Source organism: Trichogramma pretiosum, unplaced genomic scaffold (genome assembly GCF_000599845.2).
Source record: "Trichogramma pretiosum strain Unisexual culture from Peru unplaced genomic scaffold, Tpre_2.0 scaffold31, whole genome shotgun sequence".
In the NCBI taxonomy this organism is placed as follows: Eukaryota; Metazoa; Arthropoda; class Insecta; order Hymenoptera; family Trichogrammatidae; genus Trichogramma; species Trichogramma pretiosum.
Genome location: NW_019641631.1, coordinates 1268912 through 1291254, shown reverse-complemented (window position 1 = coordinate 1291254; position 22343 = coordinate 1268912). Strand labels below are relative to the sequence as shown.

General features: G+C 45.6%; 1 protein-coding gene across 1 annotated transcript in view; it reads left to right on the top strand.

The window, feature by feature from the left end:
- The window catches only part of LOC106652217, a 75414-nt gene that overhangs the window by 24716 nt on the left and 28355 nt on the right, over positions 1-22343 (top strand). The window contains exons 2-3 of the mRNA XM_014371038.2: positions 4149-4395; positions 21446-21891. Of these exons, the coding sequence (XP_014226524.1) occupies positions 4260-4395; positions 21446-21891 (582 nt within the window). The 5' untranslated portion in view covers positions 4149-4259. The remainder of the gene's footprint in view (positions 1-4148; positions 4396-21445; positions 21892-22343) is intronic.

Below are 22343 nucleotides of genomic sequence, written 5' to 3'. Positions count from 1 at the left end.
ACATGCACCGCGTCTATATACCAACACGGATGCGCACGCTACACCCGAGAGCTGGCAAAAACTCGCGATTTGCTCGCGTGTGTGTGTGTGTGTGTACGTGAATGTGTACGCAGACAGTGACAAAAGCATCGCGTGCTGCAGCGCGCTCGTTGTGGGATTTCCATTTGGACTGGCGCACACGTGTGTGTGCAAATATGTGCATTTGTGTGCGCGTGTGTACGTCGAACACGCGCCCAGATTACCATGGGGGACGATGTCAAGGATCATCCATTACGCGGACGAGGTCGCGAATACGTACATACGTATATAATATAGTTTAGCAACGAGCGAGATTCAGCCTCGTGCATCGGAGTAGCAAGTAATAATTGAATTATTCATATGATACGACGGGCTGGGCCACTGCAGCTACGACAACGACGACGACTGCGACTCACGTCTGTATCATCCAAGCCCCGAGAAGTAGTAGACAAACTTTGAATCCGTTTTGGCCCCACGTAGGGACTAGCGGTGGCGGCCCTGCAGCCCGATAAGACCAACCGTGAGAGAGAGAGAGAGAGAGAGAGAGAGAGAGAAGGAGGAAAAGGATTTATTTCGGACCGAGCGGCAGAGATAATAGCACTCGAGTTCGCGCGTGCACCCCTATGTGTATTCCGTTTGGACCTCTGGCTCCGAATTATGTAGAGTTAGACATCGAGATGGATGTTACATCCGATGTGCGTCGACTCCGCACTGCTGCTAATTTCACTGCGACTCCTGCCACAGTACCAGCTCACTGTATGTGTAACACTGGATCGACGCCGACTCTCTCGTCGAGTTTGACTGACTGCACGATGTATTACTACTCGAAAGCTCGAAAGCTCGACACTCGTTGCATTACGCGCACTTACATGTTATCAACACACACAGCCGGGGCCCTCTGATCGCCGGATTAGAATTTAATTTTAATCCCATTCGAGCTTGTCGCCGAGTATTATCATTCGGAAAAGTCGATAAGTCTGCGGAATTTTCTTCCTATAAATTGATTAACGCTTTGAAACTTGTTGGAACTGCAGTCGCGCCCCCGCCTGCGGAACATTTTCAATTGATTTAAAACACCTTATCGAGATAAGAACGAGTTGCATGCTGAAACGTACTTTAATATTATATACCGGTCTGCGATTTAATCCGATGAAAAAAAATATCATTCCAATTATCGCGTTTCAATTCACGTATATTGGTGGCGAGTATCGATATTGTCTTATCATATAAATGAAATATAACCGCTTGCATTTAAACTATCAACTCATAAAAGCGTCGATTGAAAATAAAATTTTATCTCAAGCGAGCATCTTTATCGAGTTGTATTTTTCACAACTTTCAATCATTAATTTCTATCATCTTTACGCGATTTTTTGACAATGAATGTACCTCTCCAAATACATTATAAATCCATGAATAATGAAGACATCGTGTAGATCAAGCTATGCCCGACGAACAATAGAAGCTTTTCAGCCCCGGCTAACAAGCTTAAATCAGATATAAATCACTCATCGATATTAAAAAGCCATCTCTCTCGCGTACACGCTAAATAAAATCCAGCACGCGCGAAGGGTGGAGCGGGCGACGCATCGCACGACTTGGCGTGTAACTGGATTCAAAAAATAATTCAGGTCAGCGAATTTTGAATCGAACGCGCGCCATATCCACGTAGATATATAATACGAATGTACACGACAGCGATAATAGAAAGAAGCTCGGGGGAAAAAAACGGTCAATGAATGCGCACAAAAGCGTGACTCTCTCATCCGACAACATCATTTCCTCCGTGGGAGCTCCAAATTAACGCAAATGCACATAACGTGTATTATACGCTCGTAAAGCGTAAAACTGCGAAACTACGCGATGCTCGGAAATGCGTTGCGCGCTCTCGCAAGTCGATATTACAGTGCGCAAAAATTCATGACTTTTTTTTGTTATTTGCGTGCACGGGTGTGCACGGAGATATATACATTGTATGTACGTGCATTTTTCGAGAGAGAGAGAGAGAGAGAGAGAGAGAGAGAGAGAGAGAGAAAGAGATATATATAATAATAATAATACGCGCGAGAGAGGGAGAGCGAGCGACAATAGTATATAGGGGAAATCCCGGCTCTAATGAAAAATAAACGTCATCCGGCGCGTATTATATTGTATATAGTGTATGTATATTGCATACATTGTATATGCATACGACATTATGTACCGCTCGAAAAGTTCGAGTTTAGATCCTGCTGCGAGTGTGTGCGTGTGTGGAACTGGCTCTTTTTCTCTCTCGTAGCTATGGCACTCGCTCGCTTTGTGAAAGCGCACCCGACGACGTATGCATGCATTTTTTCGAAACTCTCTCGCTTTCGTCGCTCGCATACCCACACACACACACACACACTAGCGCACACGGGGACGCCAATGAATAATTTAATAAGCTATACAGCAGTAGCAGGTTGGCCGAGGCCAGCAACGAGTAAAGTGCTCCATGCGACGAGCTGCAGCAGCAAAATCACTCTTTGGCAAGGTGGCACGCGTCTGAGTCTTTTTTACTTGAAAATTTATGCACGCGTATACAGTGAGCTCGAGAGAGAGAGAGAGAGAGCTAGAAGGGAAGAGAAAAAGCTCGTCGGAATAAAGAATGGCTCGACGTTGACTTGCGGCAGTAGCAGCAGCAGCACAGAGTAAAACGTCAGCTGGCTCTCTAAACGGCAAAAAGAGGTAGGATAGCCAAGGAGATGCGCTAGCTGCACGCGAGCGAGTACGTAAGGATAAAAAGACAAAGCAAAGCTCAAGCTCTTATCCTTATCGGCTGACGTAGCTGCTGCGACTACTACTACTACTACTACTACTACTACTACTATTGCCTCGACGCTGTTGCTAAGAGGGAAAGAGGGAGAGAAAAAAGGTAGCATAAGACGAAAGACACAGTTTCCGAAGTCAACGCTCATGAATAAGCTAGTGCTGCAGTAACCTTAGGGACTGCATTAGAATATTCACCATCATGGCTTCCGCCACCACCTCTTGCTCTCTCGGTCTTTCTTTCTCTCTCTCACTCCCTCACTCAGTCGTGCGTGCAGCCTGGCCTCTATATACGTATTACCATTGTTATTCATCTCCTTACATAAATCTTCGTCTTTCCCTCTCTGCCTCTCCAGAGAGAGAGAGAGAGAGAGAGAGAGAGAGAGAGGGAGAAATGTGGTAGTTGTAGCGGCGGCGGCGGGTACCGCGAATGAAAACGCCTTTTTCGCGGCTTGCGGCGGTCTAATGTATAATAAGGCAGCATTGCTGCGAAGCTCGCGGTAGGATAATGGAATTAGGCTGCCGCGCTAAACTTTTTTTCTCGTTTTTTCTTTTTTCACGTCTATGGGATTCTCCAGACTAGTAGCGTTTCGGATTCCGGGCAACTGCTGCTTTTAATATTTTAGTCGTAAGGTACACACTGCAGCAGGTAGCGGAGAAAAAAGTCGGCGCTCCTCTTCTTCTTCGCTGCTTCTTCATCCGGCTCTCTTCCTTCTTTTTTATTCCGAGCGAAGAGTGGCTGAGTGAGTGGAGCCTTTGACTGCTGTTATACTACTGCGCGCGCCTTCACTATGGGTTTCGGCTCGCGCGCGCAGGCAGCTCTCTTTTAATCGAAGAGTAAAGTCTAGATCTATATTATACACACTTGCCGAGCGAGAAAGAGAAGCTCGAGGTCAGTATATCTATCCTCCTCTTTTCGGGAAATTGCCAAGCTAGATGAGTCGAAGGCGAGCATCGCCTCGCGCAAAGGCGCTTGTTAAAAGATTTTCTTTCGCGTTGGATCGGGGGGAGGCCGAGAATTTTTTCTTCCTTTTCTTTCAGCTGCTGCTGCTGCTGCTGCTGCTACCCTCCTAGGTATGCTGCACCCTAAAAAAGAGAAAGCGAAAGAATTTTTTTGAAGAACGTATACAGCCGGCTCTGTACGTGTACAGAGAGGGAACGAACGCGCGAGCGTATATAGACTCGGACGAGATAAGAGAGAGAGAGAGCTATGTGAAAAAACTCGGGCTGCGCTTGCCTACCTGTCTATACGTATATATAATATATCTATATAGCAGCTATAGAAACGAGCTCGAAGCTTGCGCTACACTAGTAATTAAGTGAATAATGGTTTTCTTTTACAGCTTGGCAACTACTGCTGCTGCACGCGAAAAAGCAAAGTCTATACGAACGGAGCGCCAGGAGAAAAGGCCGGGGTGAAGAAGGCTGGAGAAAGGCCACTTGATGCGCTGAAGATGCGACGACGCCGAGTGCCGAGCGCAGGGCACCCAGCACTGCCGCCGCTTTCACCATGGACGACGACGACGACGACTCTAGTCGCAAAGCTCCTACTCGTTCTCGTCCTCATCCCAGCTTCGACCTCCGCTCTTGGTGCGTATTTATTTTTATAATTTCCCGTGTGGTCTGCTGCTACTGCGCGTCCTTGTATAAACAAGTGCCTATCTCCGATCCTACATGCATGACGAGTATTCGCGGATGAAAAATAAATCGTCGTTCATTGAAATTCTTCTTCTTCTTTTTTCTTTTAACGATCCCATGATCGTCTCGCAACGAGGTTATGACGGCGCAAGCTTTTTTATCCAAGAACTCGATTCTCGAGAGCTTTTATTTCTAGAAACCATTTGCGGATGAATATTCCATTTTCAGCTTTTGCAATCACCGGTACACACGGGTTATTCACGTTTGCCACGCGCGTCGGGTTTTCTTTGATAAATTTCAAACTCGCGTTTACGTGCATAAATGCGGATTGTATAGATTGCGGAGCGCTTGAAGGACGTGGCTTTACTTTATGCTCTCTCATTTGCCTTAAACGTTTTTGATCCAAAGTGGCGTAATATGCGAAAAGCTGTTATAAATCAACCAAGAGCACGAACAATATTATATTTTTCGAGTGCACTCATCGTTCCCGAGTGTTGACAGTTATGATATTTTCCTCGCCTCCGGCAAAACGATACAAACAAAAATTACGAGCTTTTTTCCATATTTTAAATTACTTTAAAACATCGGTGCATCGGTATTAGCGCCGAGCTCAATTTTTAATGTAAATAATCCCCCCGCGTGCCACGCGCGTACGCATTTAACGCAACGATTCGTTATACGGCTATCGCATTGATTTGTTATCCAGCTCGTTGGTCATTTTACCGGATTTTACAAAGTCATATATCGGTATACGCAATCGCGCGATAATGTTGGCGCGTACGCACGCTCGCGCAGGTAACAGAAATATCGAGTGAACAGTCAACACGATTTATACATGAATTTAAAGCTAGCTTGAATTTGAAAAACCGGCCGTTCGCGTGCATAGTCGCCGCGGGGTGCGACGAAGACCGCAGTGTAGCGCAGCAGCAGCGAAAGAGAATCGGGTCCAAACGTCCGTTTATATTACGATATCGAGCGCAAAAAAAGAGAAAAGGGCTGCGAGTGGGCCGCCGACACTGTGCTGCTGCAGGGACGGTGCAGAGCAATGATAATCCCATTTATACATATGAATTGCGTGCCCTCGCATATATATGTATGGCCGAGAGGGCCAAGAGGGAGAGAGACAGGGTTATTACCACTCCAAGTCAACAATGGGTCGGGAGCTTTCATTGAAATCTATTCAAGCTATTGCTTACGGGTGTGTATATGTGTGTGTATAACCATATGTACACAAGCGAACATTTTCAATGAATCTCCATTCTGCACTCTCGAGCTATAAATCGTCTCCTCGGTGAGTGTATACACACACACATACAGACAGACACATGGATCCAGGCGCCGGTAAACAGAACCTGCAAGCTCGCTGCACGTGGCACAGCCCTTCTGTGCATACACACACACACACAGCAACAGCAGCAAACGAGAGAAAGGGAGGTAGAGAGAGAGAGAGAAACGTTGTGTACAGATAGATTTTCCGTCGCCGTATATCTGCGCGCTCGTTGCGTATACTACGTGAGCGAGCAATGCTTATTTCTATTGCGTATACAAGGCGGGGCTCCTCGCACGCGCGTATATACACACCGCTCGTATTCTTTCGTTTATTTATCACGCGCGCAGCTTTTTTCCCTCCCCCTGCGTGTCAGCGTTTGTTTGACCTATCTGTTGGCCAGGTGTGCAAAAAGCTCCCTGCCAGACGCCAAATCTCTCTTTTCTTCTCCCTCCCTCTCTACCGCGTCGTACGCGCAACGTATAAATGTCAGAGAGAGAGAGAGAGAGAGAGAGAGAGAGAGCCGTGTATACGTATATACCAACGGGGAAGTAGAAAAGCCATAGGGGAGCGAGTCGAGTGCGTATTTTTTTTTTTTTTTTNTTGTCGTTGTTATTGTTTTTTTTTTTTTTTTTTTTTTTCTAGAAAATAATGCGTCTCGACGAAAAGCTTGACGAATTTGTCTGAGTCTGTTTAAAGAAGCACGAGGTGCGGCTGTTGGTAAATAATAAAAAAAGGACAAAAAATAGACGCTGCGGGACTAAGTGTGCATCGGCGAGCGAAAAACAAAGCGCCCGAAGAAATCGAAAGTGCACACCAAAGTCCACAAGCTCGTAAAAGCTGGTAAATGCCTCGATCCGTACGCTGCCCTCGAGCTTGAGCTTGCGGCATTGTGAAAGATCCAATATACACGGCGGACACATGGCGGTGCTACTGTCGCCGTTGCCGTTGCCGCTGCTGCTCCTTGTAACCCCCTCAACGTGACGCGAATTCGGAACACGCGTTTACATGTATATGCGAGTGACGCGCGAAGGTCGTCGCACAGCATACACGATATACATGTGTATGTTCAGTTGTATAGCAAGAAGCCACCGCACGTCGCACAGAAGCGCGCGAGGCTTTCTTTCTTATGCGCTTGCGAACAATATGCTTCTCTCTCTCCGCAGTGCAAACACACATTCTCGTGCCTGGCCTGAGAAATATCACGTATAATAATAGCAGCTGAGCCATTTATTGTTCTGGCCCTACGTGCGCGTAAATTATATCGGTCTATATGCTCGCGTTGCCGTACGTACGTAGGTTGAAAAATTTGCCTTGCGCGCGCGCAAGGTAGCCGCCGGGCCTTTTATTAATCACCGACGTGTGCATTGTTTCGCTAATGCCCGCCTATCATTAAGGCGCGATATTTTATTCATGACGAAAAAAACACGTACGCGCATTATAATACCCTGAATGCTGATTTTACGACGCGAAACATTAACGAAACGTAAGGATCGCGCAAACGAACAACGCGCCGCAAGCACATCATGTTCTCCGTTTCACCGCATCTTAGTTTATACCACGCTAACGCAGTAAAAAATCTAGCGCATATATTGTACAGGGTAAATATTGCCTTTTGCTATACACGCGCTAGACTGTCAGATGTGTGTATAATACGCGAGCCACGAAACGAGAAAAATTTCCATTAAGACGGGCGCGGCGCGTTGTGTCGTTGATGTTGCACGCGCTTTTACATATTTATACGCGCTCCGAAAGATTTGCCATGCGACCGTATTATATACGTGCTGGCGTTATTAAAACATTCTCGCTTATCTATCTATTTTATGCGGATTTATAGCGATGCAAGATTTTTTCATCCATTCGGTGCTTTTCGCTGCTGCCGTTGATGCTCGGGAAATATAATATATTGTACATCTTACCAGGACAACTGCACTAAACGAGCAATCAACGTCCGATGTATTTCTCTTGTGAATAGATATACCCGCATTTGCATAAAATTAACATACATGATCATGTCCAGCACACACACGACGAGTATGCATGCATGTGCGTGTATGCGTACGCTAATATTTGGCCTTTTTAAAGATCTCGAGTGGCGTTCGCCGAATTTATCCTGATTGACGTACGTACAAAAAAAAAAATTTGCCAGCCTGAGAATTAAACATCGCTTCGCTTTAAGCAGCGCGGAAAATGTTCAACCTTTGCCATCGCGCGCGCGCTTGCAAATTTAATAGTCGCGCAGCGAGATATTTTCGTCCAATTGGCCGTTGAATTAATGTCACGTGAATCTCGTGCAAGATCGAATTCGAAACACGCGGCGCGCCGCTCGACTCCAGAGATTTCACGTAGCTCGACGAGATAGAGCGTTATTTTTTAGCCCGCAGCAGCATATAGCGCACACGTGATATATATACATGTATATATCTGCGAACGAGCGACGGAAGAGCAAAAGAGCGTTTTATACGATTGCGAGTGAGAGCGATCCTCTCTTTCCATCGTCGTCGTCGACCTTTGCCATCGTCGAGCTAACTTGGCGAAGCGACGAAATGGAAAAATTTCGCCGAATCAGCTTGTAGCAGAAACCGAAAATTCGCTGAAAAATGATTAAGGCTTCGTTAGATTTTTTTTTGCCCCTCTTACCTCGGCCTCGAAGCTCCTATATCTTAAGATGCCTCTCGGCATCTGCGCTGCTCGCTCGCGCTCGCTCGCCCGCGTATATTTATATGAAGTAAATAACAGTCCCTGCATCCTCAAAGTACGCCACTTGCTTTTCCCCGGAATTCCCGTTTCTTTTTTCTTTATTTTTGTCGCCGTCTTCTTTTGGGTCTCTTCCATCGTGGAATTCACGATTTCTTTTCTGCAGCGTCGTTGTCGTCATCTGTGACGGCTACGTTGTATACGTATCCAATTTCTTTTTCCTCGCAGCCATCTATGCAGCTCTCCTCATTCAGCTGCCTGTTACATTATATTATACACGAAGCCAGAATTTTCATGCAAAAGGATTATTAAAATACAAAGCAAGCCCAGGAACGAGCGCAAGAGATATAGCACCGAGAGTTCACGTGTAGATATAATACGGTACACGTGCATGAGCGCTACGCAAAATAAATAAAAAATGCTACATTATTTATATATATTATGCCGCGGTTCGCATGTCTGTACTGCAGCCTCGACGTTGTAGATTTCTTTTCAGTGTGTTCTTTTTTTTTCTCTTCTCTAATGCTCGATGCCACAACAAACGAAAAAAATGGGTGCGGTGCAGTGAGAGAAAAGGTTTTTTCCATCCTTTTTTTTCCATCTAGCTCGCGGGAACTCGAGCTCTTTCGCCGCCGCATTCAGCTTTCATGAGGCCGCGAGCTTTGGCTTATTTTATTATAGGTTGCTGTTTCGTTCGCTCGAAAAAGAGTCACTTATCGTGGCCATTAAATTTTTATTAAGTTTTATAGAGTCGCGCACATGCAGGGCGCACACGTTATATATAATTTTGAAGCTCGAAACGATGGCTCAAGTGCTCAGCCGAGATGGCGAAAGCATTATGTAAGATTTTGCAGTCGTGCACTATTTATTTAGCTTTGCCGGGGGTTTATTTTTTTAAATAAATAATGCGTCCGTAAGCGAGAGATTCTCCAGCGTCGAGAGCTATTGCATTATTAAAATTGAAGGTATACGTATATATAAGGTCGCAGGTCGGACGAAATTGCTCGCAAAATTTATCCGGGGATAGTGAAATTACACCCCGAGAAAAGTTTATACTCGAATTCGTGAATACGAAAAAAGGAAGAGATTAGAGACGGAGCGTTTGCGAAACAAAAACGCTCGCGTCCCTGATTCAAGAAATCAGCGCAGCCAGTGCAGTATGTATTATAAACTACACGCGTGCCAAGAGAATTTCGCTCTCTCGCGCGAAAAATTCTCGGCCGTGCACGGCAAGCCGTATATATTCATAGCGCGCGGCCAACCCTCCAAACGGAGAGGATAGTTAGCTCGCAGAATATGACATTCTAAAACTTGCCAATTCAATTAAGCATTCATCGCGGTTTTTCCCTATTCCGCGTGTGCGCAGCAGTAGTAGCAGCTGCTGCGGCAACACGTACGTAAAAAGCTGCACTTTTTGAATCGCGCACGCGAGCATAGCCTTCTGTGGCCTTTAACAAAACAGAGCAGCAGCTCATTTCTGCTAGACGTGAATACCGCTCGTCGCTCTGTCGTACACATAAATACACATATTATATATGAATATAATCTGATGTTTTTTCTCCTGCGGCCCTTTTTTTTCGCCAACTCCTCAGTTCATGGATGCGCGCAAGCTTATCTATGGCTGAAAGATGGTATGCTCAAGCTGCCGTAGTGGGTGTGTGTGTGTGTGTGTGTGTGTGTGTGTGTATATAAATCGAGCTTTTTTCAGCCCCCAGCGTGCATGTATGTATGCATTTTGTATGGCGCGTGTAGAGCAGAAAAAGGGATGAGAACGAGCTCGGTACATAGGACGGAAAAGAGCAGATAGCGAAGAGGTAGCTATACGAATTTCGAGGGCGCAGATTCGATTAGAGCAAATTTGCCGGTAGCCCGGAAAATCGAAACCTTTCGAGGCCCCCCGCAATCGTACGCTATTACAGGTACATAATCATAAGCTTGCGCGAGCTTGCACGTCAGCCGTATTTTTATTTTCATTTCGCTGGCCTCCAGACAGAAAAAAAAGTAAACATACATCTGCTGCTGCTGCTGCTCTATGTGTACCTATATGAGTAGCGTCTGATGTTACTTGCTAGAGAATTTTTTTTCGCTCTACACACTCTCGGCTAAAATATGCCGTCAAGAAACATGTGTGCTCAGATAAAAAATGAGCCACTGCTCTGAAGCTCGTGGTGTCAAAGCACATGGAAAAGTATATTTCTAATTTGTTCCTTGCGTATACTCGCGTTTGAGAGCGAAATTCACCAAAATACGCTTTTTCAGATGGACTTTTTTCACGCGCGAATATGTTTTGATGTTTAAAAATTCAAAGTACACCTTTGAAAATCTTTGCGTACATTTTTCACGTAAAAGGTCGATCGAGATGAAAAGTTTACGAGCTCGACCGAGCTTGCAATAATTCTGATTTTTTTTAAAGGCTTTGACACCTGCCACTTGTGCTTGGGCGAAATTTTCATTGATATATGTCATTGTAGTCGTGCGTATTTTTCTGCGGTCAGCCTTTCATATTTACATATTCATTAGTGCCTGCCATGAATACGAATATTAATCGCTAGTGTCGGTCAATTCAACCAATTTCGTTCTCACTGACACCTTATGTATGTAAGTAGGTGTTAATGTAAAACTGTTGGGTATGGAAGTCGGTCATAATTTCAGTACTCAACATTTAATACGTGAAAAGTTTCCTCGAGTCTTTTATCATCCTTCGAATGACCCTATTTTTTCCGTGAAAAAACCACCGAGACAGAGAAATTAGAAGTTGAAAAAGTAAGAACTGATGGGCATAAGCGCAGTGGTGTGGTATACGGGCGTGGGCGCAGTATTGATGGTAGTGCTAGCCACGCAGAGCTTAATATTTTTTCCGATATAATGTTTGAAAAATATTTAGCGGCCAGACAGAGAAAAGTAGTTAATAGAAATTCCCTCAAATGACTGCAATGCTTTTTATAATATGATACCGTAGAATACCATTTTTCGTTCTTTTGCACTTCAATTTGTCGTTTTGACTCCAGCCCTTTTGCATTTTATTATCATATATCAATTGTAATTTTCCGAGGGCAGACTAATCATTTTCGAATCCAGATTTTTCGAGCTCTCCTGGAGCGAGATAAATGCGACGGAATATATTATATATATAATGCGTTTTGCGGCGCGACATCTGCCGAACGGAAAACTGCGTGCGCGCATTTCGAATTGCCTCGTATAATTTTTCACGCTACCACCAGCCAGTCTTGCACAATAATAATATCGTACATTTATGCAGGCGCTGCACCTTGTACGCTTGCCGATTTAATTTTTTTTTTCGTTTTTTTCGCATATACGCCGCTAGTGCACAATGCAAATCAAATATTTATGTTATCAATATCTTTCCTCGTTTTACAAACAATATTTCCCATCTAATCTCGCGCTCACAACCTGTGTCCGGGTGCACGTGTGCGTGCAGCCGATATACCGAATGGCTCTCCATGCGCCGCTCGACGGTCGTGGCCAATGTGTACTAGAACAAATACATATCCATCGATTTTCAATAAATAACGCCCGGCTACGGCAAAACATATCTCTCTCTCTTTCCCTGGCTTTAAAAGAAAAAAAAATTATACACATCCGTGTGCGTATATGTACTTTTTGAGGGGTATGCGACTCGTGCCCTGGCCACTATATACACGCTATGGCTATATGCGCGCGCGGGCAGCTATATACGAACGTCACCGCATCGCCACGCAGAAAATAGCGATAAGCAAAAATTGCCAGCTGTCAGTTTGAAAAATTGCGCTGCCCAGCATAATATATATATAATATGTACTGTGGCTGCTCGCAGCTATACTGCAGTGCACGAAGTCAAAAATGGTCATCCCAACGCCATTTATATGTAGGCAAAAAGCGATAAATCGTTTTATTTTTGCCTCTAGCTGCTGTCGCAGCAGCTACTTTCACTGCCTCGTGCCGGTGCGTTAAAAAGGGGCAAAAAATATGCATTATAAAATTTTAGAAGCAAATACGACACGTCGCCCGGCGAAGTACTACGCAATTTAGCATCACGCGCGCTGCGACTTTTCCATGCGCTCGCCACGAAAAAAGAAAAATTCACTCTAGCTTTGTAGGAATTCAATATTGGCTCGCATTTCAAATGACACAAAGCAATCGTAGCAGCAGCAGTAGTAGCAGTAGTAGTAGAGCGCAGCATCAGAGAGCAGCAAAAGCAGCAGTAGCATCCCGACCACCCTCACTTTTTCTTTGCGTCCGATTGAATTCCGTACGCGTAAAATGAAGTGTGTATACTGTCGATGAGGTGCCTTCGTATACGACGGCGCTTATCATGCGACTCGCAAGCTTGAGTGTGCCGAGAAAAATTTTGCTCTTTTTCTCTCTTGCTCCCCCGTCTCTCTCTCTCCCATGCGCAGAAGCAATGGGGCTGTCATTATGAAGCCTTTGTTGATTTTTCGCCCTCCGCAACTTTGTGTTTTTGCTCCATTTACCGATTTTGCATTCAATGCTCGCTTCGCGCCTCTCCCGCTGCTGTGCTTGCGAAGGAAAGCTTTTGTGTATTGAGCCGTGCACGATTGGTCGTTTTTATATATATACCGAACGTACACACATGCTCGCGCGCGGCGTATGTATGGCTTTTCAATATAACATCATTTTTATGCCGCCATAAACGACGGCGCGCGAATGTGTACATTGACATTTGGCAACCCCAAAATTGGCCAGGTCCGCTGCCGCAGTGCGTTGTAAAAAAGCAAAATTTCTTTCGAAAAGCTCTCGGTTTTATTTTTCCAAGTAAATAATTAGCTTTTTTGCTTGGAGAGAACCGAGTAATAATAAAAAACTGTCCACAGAGTAGTAGTACGGGGGGCGAAAAAAGGTCGAGTAAAAATTAAAAAAATAAACTTTTACATTTACTGCCGCAGTGTGTGCTCGCCTATATAGTATATACGGTATACGGCGTGTTTTACGACGTCACCATATACACAACAAGTCGTTCGAGCTCTCATATTCCTGCAGGAGCGAGAGGAGCGAGAGACGTTGCAGTTGGCAGTGTTTTACGCGAGACTATATATAAGCCAGTGTGCACATTGTGCTTAGATAATGGTGCTACACGGTATATAGATATATGCACTTGTAGCCACATTGTGGTGCGCGCGCGAGCTACGATACGTAGTAGTAGGTATACATATGCGCTTTACGTTGCCACGGGAGGGATTTTGATGCGACGCTCAGCGCGTCTTTGTAATAATAACCCAAGTATGTGTACGACCGAAATTCTACTTCATCAGAGAGTTTGTTACACGATGTATAGGAAACACCATAAGTTGAGACAATGCGAGAGCTTCGTTCGTTATCGCTTGAGAAATCGACACTATATACCATGCAATGCAACGCATCGTAGCCCCGCTACTGTTGGCTTTCATAGCGCTTGTTCTCCGCCGCGATCAGCTGCATTTTTATTTATGTTTATTTATGATTTTCACAATAACACGGGTCATCGGGCAAGTTGCGTTTCAAAATATCGCTCGAGCTATATTCACTCGTGGACGATCGCATCGATCTCCAGTCCAACGTAGCCGAGGTTACTATAGGGACGATTGATGTCGAGGACCGGAGATTGCTGCTGACCAGCGCACAAAGAGCACACGGATCGACCAAAAATCTCTTGGTAATTTTCAAAGCAAACAGTCGCTCGAGCGCTATGTCTCACTCGGTCGAATCCCCAATTGTCGTTCGCGTTTGTAGAAAATACAGTCGCATTCGTGCGACATTTACCAAAGAAAAGAAAAACCAACAAATGTTAATCTTACGCTTCGAAGAGAACAGATTCATCAAGACATTGTAAGGATAATACAAAGGCGAGCTCGATGAGTGCGCACGCTTGGACTAGTGCGAGCAGCGGCGGCATATCATGGAAAGTCGAGAATAGTATATGTGCGGTTGATCAATATTGACTCTGCGCTTACATTCCATCGTTCGAGCTCTGTCTATATAATGTAAACGTATATATGGACTTGGTAAAAGTGTACGAGTTTTTGTGCTCGTGTGCTCACGTCACTTGCCCGCGCACGCTAATCACGAAACAATTCGAGCTAGCTACCTATTGCAAATGAGTACATTTTTCAAATGCTTTCTCTCGCTCACTTTCGATGGAACGTTCTGGCAAGTAGAAAAAAGCTGCCTCAGTGGGTCGAACGCGCGCGCTCCGAATCCGGACAAAACTCGTTGTTGCGGAAAAATTAGTCGTTGCTCCCCTCGGCGTCTCGACGATTACGCGCGCTGCACTGCTGCTTAATTTTGCAAAATATTCAGTAATGACATTTACGGGGCACTCGACGCACACGAGGAACTGCAAAACTTGACACAGCGTTGGAAAAACTCGTGCTCGCGCGCTCAAGTATAGACGGATTCGCTAACATAAGTGAGTTTTCATCTGCACGTATTAAACTCATCGTTAACTTTTCGCTCGTCGTACTTATGTATCTCGGAGGATTTACGCTCGCAGTAGCAATGCGCGTATAGATTGCATAGACGCGAGAGCACACGAGCACACATCTACACGCAGACAGATAATACAGCATGGCTTAGAAGCTCGCAAAACTCTCCCATATCCGCTTGCTTCGCGCCTGTAGTATACTCTGAGTGGCGCGTTAAGCTTCTGCAGCTATATATAGTCTCCGAGACGCGAGACGCAGATGAAAAGCAATCATCAGAGCAGCTAGTGCTGCTGCTGCTGCTGCGCTTCAAGGAGCAACGAGCAAAGACACTTCTTTTCGCTCGGCTGACTTTGATGCCAGCTTGTGTGGTGATGAAGCTTCTGTATACACACACGGCAACACGAGTCTATAGATGTATATAATTTACTCGCGCGCGCGAGCTATATACGAATTAAAGTGGCGCGTAAACACAGACGCGTTTTTCGATTGAAAAGCTTACCCCCGAGACTCGATCTACTCTATACGCAGCAGCCACTCGAATTATCTTCTCCAATCGCGCCAATGTTCGATTTTCGTTATAAAAATAAAAGATTTCTCGAATTGTGGAAAAAAATCACGCGCGGAATCCAATTTCATTTGTCATTTTCACCGCGCGCGAGTAAATTAATAATTATAAAGCTTCGTTCGAGTTCGAGTCGCGCGACAACGTACCTCGCTGGAATTTCGTTATTTTTTTTATGAAAAAAGTCTTGATTATCAATTTTGCGTTATACCCGTGCGGCGATGATTTACATATTCATCTCTGCTTTTCACCTCGGAGCTTACTTGCGCGCGCGGTTTCGCTCGCGTGTGCACAAGCGAGTTGGAATATTGTTCCGGGCATGCACACACACGAGGACCAGCAGCAGCAGCCATATACATAGATTTATTGTATATGGATGGGCAATATTTGATTACTCGGCCGAACATCCTTTGCGGAAAATTATTGCTGTGGTCGACCTCGGCGAGGGCAAGCCAGCGAGCGAGAGAGAACGGCTACCTGTGCCATGGAATTAAATAATTGTTATTCAAAAGCTCGTTCGATATTTGTTGAGCTTGCTGCTCGCTCGGTATACATATACGGGACGCGCGGGCACACGCGAGCTTGTATTCAATCAAATTCGCATTTATATTTATTTTTCCTTGCACACGACGTGGATTTTCTCGCGTCGACTCGTGGCACTTTTATCAAGAACTCATCGTTTTTTTCGTGCTTGCTTCGCTTCGTGCCCCCTTCTCCCACGTTGCGACGAGTTTTCTTCCTGCAACAGCAGCAGCAGCAGCAAGTGCAAGTAAAGCGAGAAGTAAAAGTTTAAGAACGAGTTGTTACACAGATAGTGAGCGCTCGACGCTCGTGTGTGTGTGTGTGTGTGGCTGTGTACGAGTGCATGCATGCTGTTGGAAAAGAGGTTTTCAAACTTTCAGTTATGATCCGGTCAAAGTGTTTTCAATGTCAATTATCTCGATAAATCTATAACGACTTTTTAAACTTGCTCGCGAGGCGTACATAACGTTCGGCGAGTTGGATGCTGTCTGCGCTTTATTTTTTTTTCTCTCTCTCTCTTCCTTGCTATTTCAATTTCTCCACTCCGCACATTTCGTCGCATCGCATAAACGCGTGCCTCTCGCGTTCGCCTCGCAGCAGCGCAGTTAAATTCTAATAGCCCAGCTACAAGCCTCGCAACTAGTGTAGTACTGTGCCATCTCTCTGCGCGCGGGCGTTATAAACTCGACAACGCGAAACTTTTGCTTTTAAAAAGATATTACCGCGAGGAACGTGTGTGTACATATTATATATAGGCTGCAGCTGTTACACTTTGCAAAACTAGGTCTATAAACATCGGGCTCTCTGGTGCTGAAAAAATAAACGGCATTGCTCAACTCTGGGTTTGTTGCTGAAAAAAAAAATTTGTTGTTCGTACGGGTCGGAAAAAGACAATGCAAAATAAAAAAATAAAAAATGACTACGCAGCGAGAGCACATGGCTGAGCTGGTGTAGGCCGAGCCTGTGCACACACATACATATACGCAAACAGTTTTGAGCACATGGACTGTCGAAAGTCGAACGCGCGTCGCAGTTCGTGCGCTATTCGTATACGTATATGCATTGTCGTAAAATCAAGATAAAATTCGTAGTAAAATATATGTGTGTCGCGGCGCGCGCGCGCGCGAGACTGTCGCGCTATATTCCCACGGATGTTTCCAAATATTCGCACAAAAGGTGAAAATAGAAAAAAAAAACGAGGAAGATGAAATCAATGTGCATCGCAGCTCGCATGGCTGCGGGGGGAAAGACAATGAACTGCAACACGCGCGTGGGCGATAAACGGCATCGATAAAAATTTTTCGTAAAAAGAAGTATGCGCGAGAATGTACTTGTCTAACGTACAAGTAGCCTCGGCACGCAAAGATTTTCAAAGTTTCGCCTATGCTTAATTGCAGGCACGATTGTTTGAGCGTATAGTATGGCTATATGTACTGCTGGTGAATTTGCTGTTGTGCGTTGGTAATGACTAAGGTTGCTGCTGCCGCTGTTGCTACTGGCTTCAACTTTCTCAGTAGAATTGCAGGCTCCATGTGTACACACACACACACATACATACAAGATGGAAACGACCATGTCTATATGTATATAGGAGTTATATGCGCGTGAAACACGTCCATCAACGCGCCACGCGAACTTTCGATACATATAGAAAGTTACTGCGCTTGGCTAGTCCCTCTCTCTCTCTCTCTGGCATTCCATCAACTACTGTATGCTCATCTAGCCCGAGCACCTAATGTTGTTGCCACTGGGTGAGACGGAGAGCGAATGAAAGAGGGGAATTAACCAAGTTCCGAGTGGCGTGTGGCGAAAAATCGCTTCTTCTCTCGAGGGCGCTGATAATTGCTGATGAACTTAGCAATGGGGATGAATTTGAGGAATTACGCAATATAGATGTCGATCGAATGCGGATGAAATAAATGGGAAAAAAGATACGAGTCTGGCACTCGACAAGTTACACAAAGCTAACTACTTATATATTAGATTTATTGACGAGAGAGTGAAAGAAAAAAAAGCGTTTCGTCACTTACGGCGCTTTTAGACTCGTGCGGATGTATAGCAGTTATAGTTGCCACGGCGTAGACACGCGCCCGATACATAATAGCGCGTTATTATACACGCCACGCGCTCCTCGCTCTCCTCGGGAGTAATGTGCACATGCAGCGAATTGCGTCTGGCTTACATAAAGACCTTCCGCGAGCTCTCGTTTAAGCGCACTTGAGTGAAAGCCTCCGTGTGTTGAAGCCACCACCACCACCAACACTGCTGCCACCACATCGCACCGAGCGAAAATATATAAATAAATTTAAACGCCCGCAAACATCATTTAATAACTGTATACCTATCGAGTTTCTCAAAGCCTCGCCGATCGGATATGCAATATTTATCAGCTGTAGCCGCGTATACAGTGTAGCCTGCGGGCCGATATGCAAATACGTTTTCCATCGAGTAAATAAAGCTCGGCTTTTTTTGCTTTATATCGCGTCGATACTTTGTCTCTCTTTGAGTGAGAGAGAGCGTCTGATTCTCTGTACATAAATTTGTAACTGCCGCGCTCGTCGCGATGCGCTAGTAGAAGCGCCCGAGCGCAGAAAGTAAAATTCAAATGAAGCCTGCGAGATTTATGTTTATGCCATCTGTTCGGTATTATTCATAAGATTCGCGCGCGCGCACAAGAAAGAGAAAGAGAGAGACACGTATAACATTAAACATAAAAATTCAAACAATTGTGTGTGTATAAGTATATAAGAGGTAGCGACGCTCGCGCGAATATATACTGAATTTTAACGAGGCCCGTTTTTCGATATGTATAATGTTTAAGAAATGAAGAATCGCGGCAGAAAACTTTCCTGAAATGTTGACTTCATCCGCGCGTACGCTGCTTTTATATTATTATGTAGACTCTCTCGCGGGCCAAGTTTTCCATACGTCCCACCTACCGCGATTCATCATTCATAGCATAGCAATAATTTTCCGAATTCAAGTTTACTTTCGGCACGTCTTTCCACGCCACATCTCTTTCTCTCTCTCTCTCTCTCGACTCAAAACATTGCTTTCGAGTTAACGGACTCGAGCTTAACGCGTATTATGCCAGTCGTTACGTTACTCGTAAAATTTCCTCCTTAGATATTTTCCAAATTCCAAACTCGACTAGGTATAGTGGCAAACTTTATTTAGGAGTAAGACGCAAAATAAATTGTCTCGACGTTTCCGCGCACTAAGCCTAACGCTGCAGCAGCTCCGTGTATACTTATCCTCATAGAAAGAGGAAGAGACTGCAGATGCGCGCAAGTGCGCCGATGCGCACGCAAAGTTTCATCAAATTGCAGTGTTCCCGCGCGACAACGACTCGTGTCGTGTCTTCAATATCGTTGCACACGCGCTGCCTGAGCCGCGGCACGCGTATATACACTGCAACCCGCGGCCTCATAATGACGCAAGATTAATCTGATTTTTATCGTTTTTGCTCGCGGAGCATGCGAAATAATTGTATAAGCCGCGCGGCGCGCTGTTCTTTTTTTTCTTTTCTTTTTACTTTACTTCCTCGGCACGCGAATCAATTAGCCGTCCGCGTGCCTCGGGTTAACGTTGAAAAAGCGACGTCTTTCATAATGATACCGAGGAAGAGAAAGAGCGGAAGAGAGAGAAGAGGCGCCGCCGCGAGCTGCTGCTGCTTCGGCACGCTGTAACGCCTCCGAGGCTCCACTTTTTGTCCTCGCCCGTATCAATCAATCTCGGGCTTTACTCGGGCTGCGCGCCTGCCCGACATTCTATAGATGTATAACGACGAGCGATTGTTCTACTTTTGCAGTCAAGAAAATCATTGTGTTACGAGCTATCTTTCGAGCAATTTCCGGACAAGTTTTATGTATAAACCACTGCACCTGTAATTCCCTGTAAAGGAGCTCGCTCGTTTTGATAAATCGCGTTGAGGGGGAAAAGAAAAATAAATAAAAAACACGACGACGACGACGTCAAGTTATACACGTGAGGAGAGAAAGGAGAACGGAAAAAAGAGAGAAAGGAATTAACCGTTGGCACGCGCGTTTTATTGCTGGCATGCAAAATACGTAACGCATTTGAGAAAAAGACGCGCAGATAAAGAGAGAGAGAGGCAAGTCGGGTGCGCTCGCGAAGGAGGAGGAGGAAGAAAGGCGATGAAAAGTGTTGGACGAGCCATAAGTGTGGCAGTAGGATGTCGAGGATCCGTTAGGTATACACTCGCACGAAGCCACGAGGCCAATTTTTAACAATTTCCAGCTACAGAGACTCGAGAGCTCCTCGATATATACATCTCTGCCTATATCTATACAAGATGTAAGCCGTAAGAGTACCCAAATATTGACCGGTGCGATGAAGCAAGTAGCTGCGCGATCTTGACTCGCGTCACTTTTTTCCTCCTTTTCCTAGCTTCTCCTTTCGGCAGCTGGGCAGAAAAACTTTTGCACCTTGTTAATATTACTTTTTCCCCCGAGTTCGAAAGAATCTGGAAATGAAGCTAGCAAAAAAAGTCCTCGGCGACGAAGTCATCGCGCGCTAGGATAGAGCTTAAAAATGTTGGCACGACTCGACAGACGAGGCGACGACGACGCTGTTCGCCTGCAGAGCGAGAGCGAGCGAGAAAGATAGACACATATATATAGTAAAGCAGGTTATATAGAAATAGTTTTGCGCGTGCGAGACAGGGATTTTGGAAATTTCTCGAGATGAAAACGCCGTATATATACGGAGGATACGTGACGTCGACTCCTCCTCGAGACTGCAGCGGCGTATCTTTCGCTTCTCTCTTATGTGTTATACGCGCGCGAGGCGAAACCAAAGATTAGAGAAGTCGGAATAATGCAAAATCGATACAGACTCTCGCAGCAGCAGCAGCAGCAGCAGCAGTAGCAACTCGGAGAGAAGATATCGGAATCAGTTGTTCCGATTTCCAAGTCGGTAATTTCTTCGGCAAAAATATACAGTATAGTGATCGTAGACGATCGTTTCTGCAATTGTATACGTTCGTTCTCGTGGCACGTGACTTTCTTTACGAAAATTCAAATGACTTGTTTGGCGCTCTTGCGGCTATTCGAAAGGTGAATCCGTAACCTAAATACTTGCGAAATATCGAGTGACGGTCAAACTGCCTGATTGTATTGGAAGGCGCGTACGTATAGGAGCATCGAACGTCCTGAAATTCTGATTCCGTATCACAACTCGTCTCTCTTTATAGTTTAATGCCTCTGCACAACGTATAACTCGTACATAAATAAATGAACTGGATTTAGAAATCCGGAGCAGTGGTTATGACCATTGAGGCGATCGCTCACGTCTGCTGACGTAAATGAAATCGACCCGTACTCTCGATACAAACCAACAATATGCTCTATTTATATAGTAACAGGTAAATAATCGATTGTACATAATTTCGGCGATAAACTTTCGACGTGTTTGCAACGATCAATAGGAACAAATTGGCTGAATTCTTATAAATCTCACAAATCATTCATAACAACGATCGCTAATTGTACTTTATATGGTTCGACGTTGCAGGTAACGCCATCGAGCGATCGGTCGGACGCTGTCCAGCCTACGACGAGCAGAACGTCTGCCCGGCGCGCTCGGCCAGCTGCAAGAGCGACGCCGACTGCCTGGCCACGGTCGAGCGCTGCTGCTCCACGGCCTGCGGCAAGCGATGCGTCTCCGGCGAGCTGACGGGCTGCGAGCAGCTGGCCCTGGCGGCGAGTCGTCGCTCCCGGGCTCTCGGGCCCCGCGGGCCGGCCCAGCTGATTCCTCGCTGCGACAACGCCACCGGCGAGTTCGAGCGGGTCCAGTGCGATCCCGGCCAGGAGGAGGGCGGCCCTGCCTGCTGGTGCGTCGACGAGTTCGGCGTGGAGGTGGCCGGCACCAGGGCGCCCTCCAGGCAGCGGGTCGACTGCGATCATCCGAGGGTGTGCCCGGCGCACACGTGCCGCATGCTCTGCCCGCTCGGCTTCGAGGTAATAATCCATTTAATTTGGTTTTCTTTATTTCGCTTCCCTTCGACTCCGCAGATGTATAATAAAACCACGGGGGCGGCGGCGGCGGCGGGGGAGCAAATTGCAAAGAGCGATTTGTCGCTGCGGCCCCGCGGAGTATATACAGATTAACGAGTTCTGCTGCTCTCTTTTATCGCACAACTGGGAGTTGGGATCGTCCGCGCGACTCGCTGCGCTGCTGCAGCTCTGCCTTGGCACACGCGGTAGTCTATCTCGCTGCTGTACTGCATGGCTCGTTCGTTAATTCAAAGTCGAGTCTCTTTCGACTTGAAATATATACAGTCGTCGAGAGTTTCGCCTCTTTTTTTACAACTTTTTTTTCTTCTCTCGGCGTAATACGAATCTATATAAATTCTATGGCTTTGTTATTTCAATGATAAAAAACGACTTTATCCTAGTTTCGAGTTTAGTTT